At 38.5% G+C, this 13795-nt stretch overlaps 1 protein-coding gene across 1 annotated transcript in view; it reads left to right on the top strand.

Annotated features, from left to right (window-relative positions):
• Positions 1-11061: 11061 nt before the first annotated feature.
• Positions 11062-13795, top strand: part of RFX4 (regulatory factor X4) — a 45070-nt gene continuing 42336 nt past the window's right edge. Inside the window, exons 1-2 of the mRNA XM_026693358.2 lie at positions 11062-11089; positions 11605-11691. Coding sequence (XP_026549143.2) covers positions 11062-11089; positions 11605-11691 — 115 coding nt within the window. The remainder of the gene's footprint in view (positions 11090-11604; positions 11692-13795) is intronic.

Genomic DNA, 13795 nt, shown 5'->3' with positions numbered 1-13795 from the left:
AGGGAAGACAGTGGCCAACCACAATAAAAAGTAAAACCAAAACTGCAGGCACACCTTAAGAACAACACAATTTAAAACAGATAAAATTGTATATAATAAATCTATCAAATCTATAACAGTACTGCTCTAACTCATAAGCAGTAGTCCAAAGTTAAGCTATGATTCTAAAACTTACATTTCATGCTATAGCCAATGCCTGCACTTAGAACGATTCAATTTATGGCTCTTTCATATATAGTCACTGATTGTGTCTTTCTTATCTTCTGCAGCTTTTCAGTGCTGGGCAAGTATCCCTATTTTTCACCTCCTTCCCATATTCTGTGCAATATTTCCTTTAACTAGCCAAACAGAGGGACAAAAAACAAAAGAAATCCAGTTACTTCCTCTTTGTTCTTTAGCAGTAATTTCTTTTTATTTGTAAAAAATAAATAAATCCTGAGCAGTTGCTGGATAAGAGAAACAACAAACTGTACTCTGACTGTACTTGGTGCAACCATAACAAAAAGAGAGGTCTCCACCAGAAGAGATTCTGGGAGGTTAATTCTCTACACTAGGGCTGTCATTAAGAGTCACATCAGGGTTGTGTTTGACCTGGGGGGGGGGTATGGCCAGGGTAGGTGTGGCCAACTCAATGTCACTCATATCGGGGGCACCTGTGGCAGCCCTGGTGAGACTTGGGGGATCCATTGTCTCCAGTAGAGGAAGGCGACCAGGGAGAGCATCAAAACCTTGTCTTCCAGAGGAGCCTCCCCATACCTCTCAGGCCATGCAGTGTAGGCTGTCCAGAGCCCTGGGCAGTGGAGGGAAAATGCCCATCCTGTCCCTCAAGCTCCGGGGGGGCATTGGGACCCCACAGCCCAGCCCAGCTTCCCTGAGATGATGCCTGGATACACTTACATTCTCATCGAGGCTGCTGCTGTTGTTCTCACTCTCCTTGGCCAAGATGCTCATGGTGTGTGTAGGAGAGCAAAATGTGTGATCAAATGCCAGGCTGTGCTTGGCCCTCCCAAGTTCCGGTTTTGGCTGCAATGGCCTCCTGCAGCGCTCTACCCAGCAAAAACAGAGGTTGGGAAGGTCGTGCGCAGCCCTCCTGAGCTCTGCTTTTGCTGGCAGAGACACCGCAGAGGGTCTTTCCCTGTTTCCAGGATGGCCCCACAGGCAGATCTAAGCACCCTGCAGGCCCTTTCCGGCCCCCAGGCCTTGAGTTTGACAGCCCTGGTCTACACGTTCATTTGTTTGCTGTACTTGATTCAGTGTTATACCTGGTTCAAACCATTTTAAACATTCAAAGGGAAGGTGGTTAATGTGTTTTGTTGGAAAATTGTCCTTATAATTCTCTACACGCATCGAATCAGCTGCTAGTTTTATTAAGTTTTATCAGCCACATTCATCTAAACATGAGTAATTATTATGATTTTTCTTCAAAAGCAACAAGAATAGATCCGTGTATTTGAGCAGATTACTTTATTTCATTATTTTCATCAAGATGCCTATATGTGGATGGGCAGTGTCCTTCAGAATTGTCCATTCAAAATGGTTCTAAAAACCCACAACAGTAAACAGTTCTCAGTAACAAAAGAGAAGTGGGAGTTCCATTAACGGCAAAGTTTTGGCTGACAGTTGTGTGTCCAGGCTCTTTAAACGCTGTCTCTCTTCATCCCTATCTTCCATGTAGCCAAAATAATACATAGACCTCTCATAATCTAAATTTTAAAATAAAAACAGTAGGGTATAAAAGCAGCAAAATTCTTTTGGTGCTGGGTGGCAATTTAGAGAGCTGAATTTTAATCAGATGAGTGGCACAGTCTGGTCACCTCTCGCGCTCTCTCTTTGTTGGATCATTTCCACACTGAGCTCAGTACACAAACCGTCTATTGAGCAACTTGTATTCAGTGGCAAGGATTATTCAAGACTAGATGCTTGTTTTGTTAAGTCTAAAGGAAAAGCGTAAGAAGATTCTCTTCTTTCCTTTTTATGTTTTCTAGGCTGTCTTGCACTTCCCTCAGAGAAAAATTGAGCTCCATAGTTAAAGAAATGTCAGCGCAGGATCTTTCCAAAGGAGACTGAATGTTGGAGGGGAATGGAGAATTTGAACAAAAAACAAGTTATTTGGACTTTAATTCTAAATATATATAAAAGATGGAGAAACTGGAGGTTTTCTAGAAAAGATGAAACTCCACATGACAGATGCTTTGTATTATAAGCCATTGTATAGCCATATAACCCCAATAGTAATGCATATTTCCCTTTCTTTCTTGAGTCACAGACACAGAAAATACAATGATGTCCCAAGGCCCCAGTCAACCCAGGTACTTGACATAGAAATTCTTATAAGTAGCTTTTCTCTCCCTGGTGTAAAAATTTAACAAATTAACTAATCATTTGTTGTCCTTTTGTGACAAAATTTGCTGTCTGGCACAACCATCCCTCTGTGCCTAGAAACAATCACAATAATAGGTTTGTTGATATGTTGGCTACAAGCTGGGCTAAACTGCCTTCAGCTGGCTTGAATCTTCTCTGCTTATTGCATGGAGGCAGATAGCATGGTGGGTCATCTCTACAAAGAAGAAAAGGGGGCAGCTCATTTAAAGTGCCACAAAAGGGCAGAACAAAAGTTTCACTTAGTATTCCTATTTTTTTAAATCCCTATAGTGTTCTGTCATTATTTTTTAGGCCTGCAATTGATTTTAAAAGTTTCTTGCCATTTGTATACATCATTTTGTGTATACTTCTTCTGATGTACCCTTGCTATAGGCACTTTTTCTCATATAAGCATTTGGTAAACAAATTTCTCTCTAATGGGTGTTTCTGTGCATTTCTTTCATGAATACAAGTAGTCCTCAACTTGCAAACAGTTTATTTAGTGATCGTTCAAAGTTACAACAGTAGTGAAAAAAGCGACACATGACCATTTTTCAGACTTACAACCATTGCATAATCACGTGATCAAAATTCAGAATGCTTGGTAACTGGTTCATATTTATGACGGTTGCAGTGTCCTGGGGTCATGTGATCAGCTTTTGCAACCAAATGACAAGCAAATTCAATGGTGGAAGCCAGGTTCACTTAATAACTATGTTACTAACTTAACAACTGCTACAATTCACTTAACAACTGTGGCAAGAAAAGTCATAAAATGGGGCAAAACTCACTTAACAAATGTTTCACTTAGCAACATAAATTTTGGCCATATGTTGAGGATTACTTGTATATAGATTTTTGCGTGTCCTTCTCTAATATATATTTCACAACTTTTGATTGCAGAATTAAAAAACATTCAATGAAAACATATTTTAATTTATGTATTTCAAATTAGAGAAGCATGCATTAAAATATGAATTAAGGTATCTTCCTCCACATTCTTCCCATGAAGACTTGCCAACTAGCCACTTGGTCTCATCATTATTTTCTACTATTCATGCAATAATTGTCATCAGAATTTGTAATTAGACTGAGAAACAAACCAATAGCAGTAATAATCACATAACCATTTGCTTTCTTTACTGAACCCAGACTTATTACTATTGTAGGATATTTCAGTGTTCATGTCCCCAGGTTCAAGATGGAGTGAGTTACCTGGTGAATATAAAATCAATGAAACTGTTTAAATAGCTTTCCCTGTTGAGGATGGATAAGCAGATTAATCTTTCTTTAGCCTCTGTGATATGTTTGCAAAAAAAATTAGATTCCAGATTTTCAGGGCATGTAACTAGAACAACATCTTACAGAATGATCTGGGATTCTTCTATTATTGCTGATATAGCGGGCTCCGAAGATATGGACTGAAGGATGGACTCGTATTCCATCTGACTTCCTTGATCAGCTAAGGAAGAATGGTAAAGATGGCAAGTGGTAAGGCTTCTTTGAAGAAGGAAGTTGTATCCCCAACTTTGAATGAGGTATTGATGCACCTTTGAAGAAGCCATCTCTCTCTATCAATCTTGTTGTTTAATTTGTACCTTGCAGGAAGGCAATAGCACTGCAACTATAAAGGATCTTAGATGAAGCGAGTTACCTAGATTATTTTCAATCAGATTTCAGATCTTGGCATGGAAACAAAACTTCTTTGGTTGCTCTTGTGGATGGCTGCCATCTGCACCTGGATAGGCAGAATTTGCTCTTCTGGATGGATTTCTTTGTAGTGTTCAGTATCATTGTCTGAAGTTGATTCCTGATCTGCCTGAAAAAGTTAAAAGTCTGGATTCTGTAGTGGTTCTGCACCTACATACTGATCAGAGGTGGTATTCAGCAGGTTCTGGAGAACTGGTAGCGGAAATTTTGAGTAGTTCGGAGAACTGGCAAATACCACCTCTGACTGGCCCTGCCCCCATCTATTCTCTGCCTCCTGAGTCCCAGCTGATCCGCTGGGTCTTCTTTTGTTGCCCTGCACAGGAGAACAGAGCTGGAAAGCAGGTTAGTGGGGTGGGGAGGGAATGGGATTTTGCAGTAACCTTCCCCCTGAAGTGGGGAGGGAATGGAGATTTTACAGTAGCCTTCCCTTGCCATGCCCACTAAGCCATGCCTACCAAGCCACACCACACCCACCAAGCCATGCCCACAGAACTGGTAGTAAAAAATTTTTAAATCCCACCACTGATACTGATGGATGAAAATCATTTCAACAATGTTACACTTATACTGACTTCCAGGAAGAAATGGCATATTGAAGATGGCTCTATAAAAAATGGAGCCAAAAAACACAGTGAAATGAAGAGTTGGCAAGTAGACCAGAATTTTCAGACAAGGACTTGAGATAGCTCACAAGTGCTTCAAGTGGACAGTAGAGGGAACTAAATGGAACAAAAAAAAATATAATTAAAAGAAAACACTGACGTTCAGTTTACTAATACAGAATTTAAAAAATCAATATTGGATATATTGAAAGATACACTTGAACAATGGATCCAGAAGATAATTTTAAGAATGTTTGCCTCTGTAGATAGATAGCATTTAAGATCAAAACTGATTTGAAATTGGATTTGAAAATGCCAGGCTACAAGAATGACACTACACTGAACATACAAAAGAAACTGGCTGATGTAAAATAAACCAAGATAGTGCTCTGGATAATTTTCCTATATTCAATATACAAAAGAGACTTGTTAAATCTTTAAAGAATTTTGCTGGAAGGGACAAAGAAAAGATGTAAAGAAATAAAGTTCTAGGACATTATTTGAAAGGACTAAGAGTCAAGATTGCTGAAAGTAAAGGAAAGAATATAAAGTTGGTTTATTTTATCAAAGTTAAAATAGATACGTTGTTATGTCTGATAACCCTTAATGGACTTTTGTTGATATTAGGACTGAAATTAATAGACTTTAAAGATTAGGTTCATTGCCCAGTCAGTCCAATATTTAGACTGGATTTGGCATTTTTTGATTGACTATTGAGTCCTTCCCAATGACCTGGTGTAGGCAAATGTAGAAGTTTGATGGTGTTATAGATATTGTTGCAGGATGTAATCTATTCCAAATGAAGCTGCCCTTTGCAATTGACCGAGGGTAATTTTGTCAGTGCTGTTGGCATTCATGTTCCAGTTGGTTTGGGATTGCACTACTACTATTGGTACTACCTTTGCTTTCTTTTGTCACAGTTGTTCTATTTCTATTTGCACAGGTCTTTATATTTTCTCCAGTTCTTTCTCTTCTACTCTGCTGCCTTCAGGTACTGCCACATCCACTATCCAGAGTTTTTGTCTTTCTTATCGATAATTGTTTAAAAATGGGGTGTTATGTGATAGGTATCCGTCAGTATGAATTCTAAAATCCCAGAGCACTTTAGCTTTTTCATTTTTTATGACTTTATATTTTATGGTGCCATCAGTTTTTGCTTGCAGGCAAATGGTATTTCTTTCAGATCTTCCAGTGTACCATTTTTGTTACTTTGTCATGCCAATGTTTGGAGTCAGTATGTGTGATCTTCTTGCAGCAGCTAATTGGGTGATCCACTGTTTCTTCAGCTTCTTTTCAGAGGTTATCCATTGCTGCTTCTAAACTTTGGTTTTCTATGCATTTGTTCTAAGGCTTGGTCTTGTGCAGCCAAAATTAGCCTCTCTGTCTCTAAATTCAACTTTCCTCCTCTTAGTCATTGCTAGGTCTTGTTATTATCTGTTTTCCCTGCTGTATTTAATAAAATTATACATCTTTAAAAAGTTACATCTTTTTTGCAGATGCTGTGCTGCTTGCGTGTATGTTTTCAAGTACAATTCAAAGTGCTGGTTTTCATTTATGTGGCTTGAATCCATGTTATCTGTGGGAATGTCTTCTACAAACAGGGATCATTTGCTCTATGTGGTCTAATCACAAAACAATTCTTCAGATCTCTTTCCTTGAAATATTAAAGAGAATGGAAATTTGAAATGATATTTCATTCTGTAATAGTCTGTCACCCAAGATGTAGATGGCCCCCTCAGTTTGTTTGTTTATTTATTTATTAAATTTATATGCTGCCCATCTGTCAAGTAATTTTTTTAGAATTGAGAAGACCAATCAAGATGTTTCTTTGAGCCTTGGGGCTAGTGGTGCCTATCACATAACACTGTCTTTATTTCATTAGATGATTTAAACTACTTACTTTATTACTTTGTTATATTTTACTTGACCTACTTAAATCTTTGGGGAGTTGGATGAGATCTAAATTAAATAACATCATTAAATACATACGTTAACCACAAAACAAACTTTGTATTCTTTTATTTTTTTGTTATCTTTATTCAGTCCTGGTGTTTTTTCTTCATTTACTAATTGAAGATTGTTACTTATTTTTATTGTTGAACAGTACTAAACAGTACTAAATAGATATGGTCAGAGCTTGGATCCAAAATGAGAAATGCTGCTTTGAAACTTGGTGTAGACAAAGTGGTATGTGAGAATGACCTTGGGAGATAGGAGGAAGAGTTGCAGAGTAGGGAAAGGTCAGATAAGAGGCAGCTGAGACCCTAGAAGAAATGGGGATGTGGCAAGCATTATTGAAGGGACTCTCCCCCATTTCTTGGGATACGGGAGAGAGAAGTACTTTCAGACTTGCAAAATTCTGATAATATAACCTTACCATAAAGCTGAAACTAGGATTCCTGGATGTATTTCTTGTCTGCACCTTGCAAGGTTGACCGCTATATATGTCAGCAGCTCTTTGAAGAAAATTTATATTTCCTGAATTATCACAGTAGTTTAGGAAAACATGTATTAGAAGTGAGATGGTCTGATAGAGGAAGTGACAAGTTGCAACCATGTGCTGCCATGTTGTCACCTTCTTAACAACACATCTCTTAGCTAAAATGCATACTTTCCTTATCCAATGTGGCTCCCATGGAAACCCAAGAAAAGGCACAGAAACGTAAAAGAAGCCACCAAGTGCAGTAAGGATGGCCATGCTAGGATTAGAAGCACTTTTGTTCATTTCAGCTATGAATATTTCACACCTCAAAAAGTATAACCAACAACAATAGGTTCAGCATTTAATTTCAGTCTTTCAATTGACTAAAAGTCACAATATCCTGCAGACTCTGATACATTCATCAAAATAAGGAAAACTATACCATTGTCATGATGTAAGCTCTATACTTAACAGATAACAGATAATCAGAGTTGGAAGGAACCTTGTAGGTCATCTAGTCCAACCCCCTGCCCAAGTGGGAGACCCCACACCATTTCTGACAAATGGCAGTCCAATCTCTTTTTGAAAGTCTCAAGTGATGGCGCTCTCATAACTTCTGAGGGCAAGCTTCCATTGGTTGATTATTCTCACTATCAGAAAGTTTCTCCTTATTTCCAGGTTAAATCTCTCCTTGTTCAGTTTCCATCCATTATTCCTTGTCTGGCCTACAGGCACTTTAGAAAATAGCTTGACCCCTTCCTCTCTGTGGCAGCCCCTCAAATATCGGAAGACTGCTATCATGTCTCCCCTGGTCCTTCTCTTTACTAGACTAGCCAAGCCTCTGTTATTACAATTTAGGATTGCCTTAGCTTTGCATTATACTTTTCATTCATCTATGCACCAGAGTTTGAATATTGATGGCACAGAGATGCTTCCATCATTCCCTGTTTGACCATCACTGCAGACATTTCTGTGAGAAATTGCAAAAATTTATGGATGATAAAAGTAAATAGATAGCATTAATAGGCAGTATGGCAAAAGAGAGACATAGAAATTGACTACCCTTGCTCTGTTTCATATAAAGCTTTGCCTTCCAAAGAGGCTGTATTTCTAGCAAGCAGGCCAGTTAATGACAACCTGTTTGCATACATCAAATCTCAATATTTTGATTATTTAGATTGTGAGAAATAACTTGCTATGATTCAATGAACATAATTGGGATATTAAAAATTATACACAGACACACAAACATACACTTTTGAAGGTAATATGCAAAGCAATTCATTCACATAATAAAGTTCTAAAGTTTATTTTGGGTATGTTGGGATCTGTTGCTTTAAAAAAAACTTTTTAATAGTGTTATTACTGTTCTGAACTACCCAGGGTTATGCTAGATAGATTGGAAAGGTGTATAAACCAAGTAAATAAATAAATAGGTATCATATTGAGATGGTATGGTTGGTTGTGATAACAAAATTGGACAGGGATTATATTATTTATATTATCCAGGCTAATTAATACATTGCAAGTGTTAAACAAATCTATACTCTGTTCTTTCACATATTTATCTGGTAATCGATCTCAGTGGTGTCAGTGATTTAACAAGGATGCATAGATTTGCTGCATCCCATTCTATGTGCAATAGATAGGGACAAACTGTGGAGAAACTCTACAAGGTAAGGTCATAGATACTCAGGACCCTGGACAGCTCACTGTGAAACTAGTTATGGCTAACATACTTGGTGAACAGCAACACAGAATCAATAATTTACCTTTCCCCCCACAAGGAAGATAATCCTGAATTTAAGGTGATCCCTCTTCCCCAAAGTATGAACCCACACCTACAAATCCTACAGAGTCCAGTTTCCCCAATTTATCATTCTAAACTTTCAAATTCATTTGAAATTAATTCTAGATATTTTTCAAGTCGCTCTATTTGTGTGCAGGGGGAGGAGGAGGGGTTCCATGTTTTTGCATATATGTACCACTGACAGAAGTCACAGGAAAAAAGAGAAAAATGAGCAGGGCTAGGATTTTAAAAAGAGGGAATGAATAACAAGTGGTTGAAATTAATTCCCTGTAAAACAAGGTGCCCTGTTATATTTGCATATTCAAACCATTCTCAAACACAGCATTTTTGTAATACATATAAACAAAAAAGTTCAGATTTAAGGAAGGAAGGATGGCAGGAAGGAAGGAAGGAAGGAAGGAAGGAAGGAAGGAAGGAAGGAAGGAAGGAAGGAAGGAAGGAAGACACAATTTTGAGATTTTAATGAGAAGCCCTATGGAATTGACGTTAATTAGGACAGCTTGCCTCATGTAGCACAATGAGGCAGGAGAGGGAAAAGCACTAACTGCCCTTGTTGTTGTTTCCATGAGCGGAAGATACAGAAGGATATGCATGGAATCCCAGCATACACAAGAATCTCCATCCACAGACTTCTGAAGGATTTTTCTAGAGTCTTCTGTTGGAGTGAGGCAGAAGCAGCTTTCTTCTTTTAAATAATATCTGCTTTTTAAAACAATACCTACCCTATTCTGGAAATATATGACACCTTTCCATTACACAGATAGGTAGTGGAAAGAACAATGCTCCTGCTCTTTTTAATATACTCTAAGATTTTTATTATCTCTTTTCCAGATGACTAATAGCCATAATTAAGTATGGTGTTGTAATGACAAGGCAGTCGAGTTGCTTGATCATGATCAACTGAATCATGATGAACTTTATTGGAGTCTAGTCTTGCATTTATACACATTTTTAGTAATCCTCCAACATTGGTTAACTTTGGTTACTGCTTAACTTTGGTTACTGTTTAGCATAATAGTAATTAACACAATTAATTATTTCTAGTTAAAGTCTAACATATGTTTACTTCCTCTCTCTAATCCTCCTTTAGATTAGTGACTTTGTTTGCCTGAGTTGTATTTGCTTAGAAACATTCTTTATCTGAGGTTTGCCATCCGAGATAGGAACACTCCTGCAATGACAACTCTACAGTATGGATAGTTGGGAAATCTGTCATTGAAGCCAATGACTCCTGAAGAGTTTGGTTAGGGTCAGGTTTTGCAGCACTTGGGAAAAATTCCAGCAGGGGCTCCCAGTACTATCAAGATGACCTTAAATCTAAGCTTATGAGATACAGGAATGGGGATTTGAAAGAATAGATGAAGTCTGACAATGCTGCTCAACTCAGTTTTAGACTCAATGACTCAATTCCAGAAATGCTTTTTATTGTAATAAAGTAGCAAAACAGAAGCTTGGGTATTTTCAAGTTTCTGCCTACCTATTCTAAACAAAACCAAGTCAGGGTTATTCTGAGTTTCTTTTGCTTTCCTCTTTCTCAGGGCTGAGTTATCTTCTTTAAAAGTCTGCCCTTAATAGCTTAATAGCACAGTGATTCAGCAGTTAAGGCATTGGGCTTGTTGTCTGGAAAGCCAGCAGCCTAGATCCTTGCCATCCTTGCCCCAGTTCCTGCCAACCTAGCAGTTTGAAAACATGCAAATGTGAGTAGATAAATAGGTACCACTTTGATGGGAAGGTACATGACTGCAGAAATGTCTTTAGACAGTGTTAGCTCAACAGCCTTGAAACAGAGATGAGTATCACCCCCTATAGTTGGCAAGGACTAGTGGAATAAAATCTGGAGGGATTCCTTTACCTTTCACTTAATAGCTCAAACATTCCTTTCTTATGCCCAAAATCAGCTCAGTGTTCCTTAAAGTATTGGATTAGGAATGGGGAAAGCCATGTTTTTGTTCATCTCAGCAGTGGAAACTCTCTTTGTGACTTTGGGCCAATTACTCACAGTTAATCTACCTCATACAGTTGTTATGTGGGAGAAAAAGAGAGGAAGAAATATTATGCATTCTGTCTAATGCTGTTAGATAAAAGTCAGGATAGAAATCTGACACATTTGAAATGGTGGCAGAAAGGTCATTCACTCCCTTGAGTTTGTTAGAGGAATGGTAGCATGCAAGAATAATACTGTAAGTAAGTGATATCAAACAACATCCCAAGAGTTAAAAATTGCTCAAAGAAGTTCTGATTTCAAAAATTTGGTTTCCAGCATGTGAAAACGAAAACGAAGATATGCAAATGAGTGAATATTATATAAGAGATATTGTCATGTGACCAAAACAATACTTGAAAATTTTTGTGCCTTATGTTTTGAATTAAACACTGTTTATAGGGCGCTCCGTTCTTCTGTCAAATTATAGCTAGCAATGAACAGCTAGCATTTAGAAGTACAAATATTTTACTGAGTAACCATGGAATCTGTATACAAAGAGCAAACTGTATAGCTAGTCCTAACATTTGGACAACTGCCTTAGACAGCTGGTAATGACTATTAATAAAGAGTAACATCTTGTTATGTATGTTTCTTTTTTTTTTTTTACTATAAAAGCTAGAAGAAAATAACTTATGCTTCTTTTTGCCATCTTTTACACAGATATGAGGGGAAAAATTCTAATACAGATTAATTACTTTAAAAAAATGTTTTGCAGAGAGTTGGATTGAAAGATGTCTCAGTGAAAGTGAAAACAAACGTTATTCCAGCCACACATCCCTGGCAAATGTGTCTAATGATGAAAGTAAGTATGATTTATTTTCTATGGAAATATATAGATTCCTATTGGTTAAAAAAGGCTTGAAGTTTATAATATCCGTATAGATCTATTAGGGAGTTAGGGAGCACCCTTCCACATCTTCAAGCAGAGAAATAGTTAGCATTAGATGACAAATGCATCAGCCAGAAAAACAGTGTTTTGTATTTATAATATTGGACAGCTGAGTATATCTGGCACTGGCAGAGAGACTTAAAGATAAGCCATTAAGATATTAGCTTTAGGAGTTCTGCTGAAGATTCTATGCGTTTGGGGACATCTGGGATTCCATTCAAGGACGCCCATCAGCCTACATAATTCCTGTTCAGGATTGCACCTAAAGATATTAGTGAACATTTTTCCTGTTCTGAAAAAAAATCTAATTATAGTACAAGATAATAACAATTATCTCAATGTATACTTTATTTTCTTAGTTATTTTGCTACTGCATTAAGTATGAAATTTTTAGTGGACAGGATATAAGCGTAAAAACCCTTAACCAGGTTGATTAGGATTTTTAAAAATAGAGTTGCGGAAATAACATAAAAAGTTCCTATTTTAACTTCTCTAATATAATGATGAGTATGAATTTCCCAATGAAGAACAAGTTTGCTTTCGTGTGGGGATTTGTTCAGTGTCAATACTGGGCATATTTACTAAGAACCAAATGCAGCTCAGCTCATCTGGGTAGACCCCCTCCCCCAAGCTGTATATGTAGGACTGTAGCCTTACAGATATGGAATTTAGGCTTAAACTGCAGGACAAAGTGTAACAAATCAAGACAGAATTTCCCAAGAGCCAATCATTTCATTATTCATTATAGGTATATTCCATAAAAATGTATTGTAGATGATATGATAGTGATATGTTTTGGTGCATTTCCTTTATAGTGACTCATTTATATATAAGACAGTAAGTAGAGCATGTGAAATTAATTTAGCTATGCCTATGCAGTATTTTTCCCATGCAATAAAGCTACAGCAATTGGGGCTTCAAAATGTAGGCACTGAAATATACTGGTAGTAATAGTATAGTAACTTACATGTCTCACCCTATGAATAAGATGACAACAGCCAAAAGCTTAAATCGGGGGTGTCAAACTCGATTTCATTGAGGGCTGTGTTTGACCTCGGAGACCCAGGTGGGCATGGCCAGCTCATCGTCACTCATGTCGGGGGTGCCTATGGTGGCCCAAGCGCTTTGCCAGCAAAAACTGAGCTTGGGAAGGCCACATGCATGGCCCTCCAGAGCTCTATTTTCGCTGGCAAAAGGTTGCAGGAGGTCATTGCAGCCGAAAATGGAGCCTGGCCGGTCCTTTGCTGTTTCTAGGGTGGCCCCACAAGCCAGATCTAAGTACCCTGCACCCGTGGGCCTTGAGTTTGACACCCCTGGTTTAAATAAATTTATAAAGAGATTAGACAGATTCAGCTGTCAAGCTTGTATGGTAATTTGACTTAATTATTTTCTCGTGATTTATTGCTTGTTTCACACTGATCGTAAATAGCCAATAGGCTCAGTTTACTGGATAACCTAGGTCCATGATGGCGAACCTATAGCACGCATGCCACAGGTGGCATGCAGAGCCCTCTCTATGGGCAACGTAAGCTGTCGCCCCACCTCAGCTCTGCCACACATGTGTGCGCACCTCCCGCTGGCCAGTGGGGGCAAGCACAGGGGGTGGGGCACACATGCGAAGGGTAGGGCGCATGCACAAGAGACATGCACATGCATGGAAGATGCACGTGCATGTGCAGGGATGGGGCGAGTGCATGGGAGATGTATATGCATGCACAGGGACTGGGCGAATGCATGGGGGCATGCTCAGGGATGCGTGTGCATTGCATTTTGGGGGTGTGCGCATGCAGTTTGGGCACTCAGTGCCAAAAAGTTTGCCATCACTGACCTAGGTGATATCAACATTACCTATGAGGTAATTCAGTGCACTTTAACTTAGATCTGTTAACCTGATGTCAATCCCGTAGCCTTTGTGATATCACTGGCTTCATAGCAATCCTAGCTGAGGGAGCCAAGTTGCAGGCACTGGCCTCTATAAAGATTTGAACCTGGATTGTTCCGATTTGAAAGAGATTAA

This window comes from Notechis scutatus, chromosome 6 (assembly GCF_049901735.1).
Source record: "Notechis scutatus isolate UNSWTSFEM ecotype Mainland chromosome 6, rNotScu1.2, whole genome shotgun sequence".
NCBI classification, from domain to species: Eukaryota; Metazoa; Chordata; class Lepidosauria; order Squamata; family Elapidae; genus Notechis; species Notechis scutatus.
Note: the sequence above shows the minus strand (reverse complement) of the source record. Positions and strands in the feature narration are given on the sequence as shown.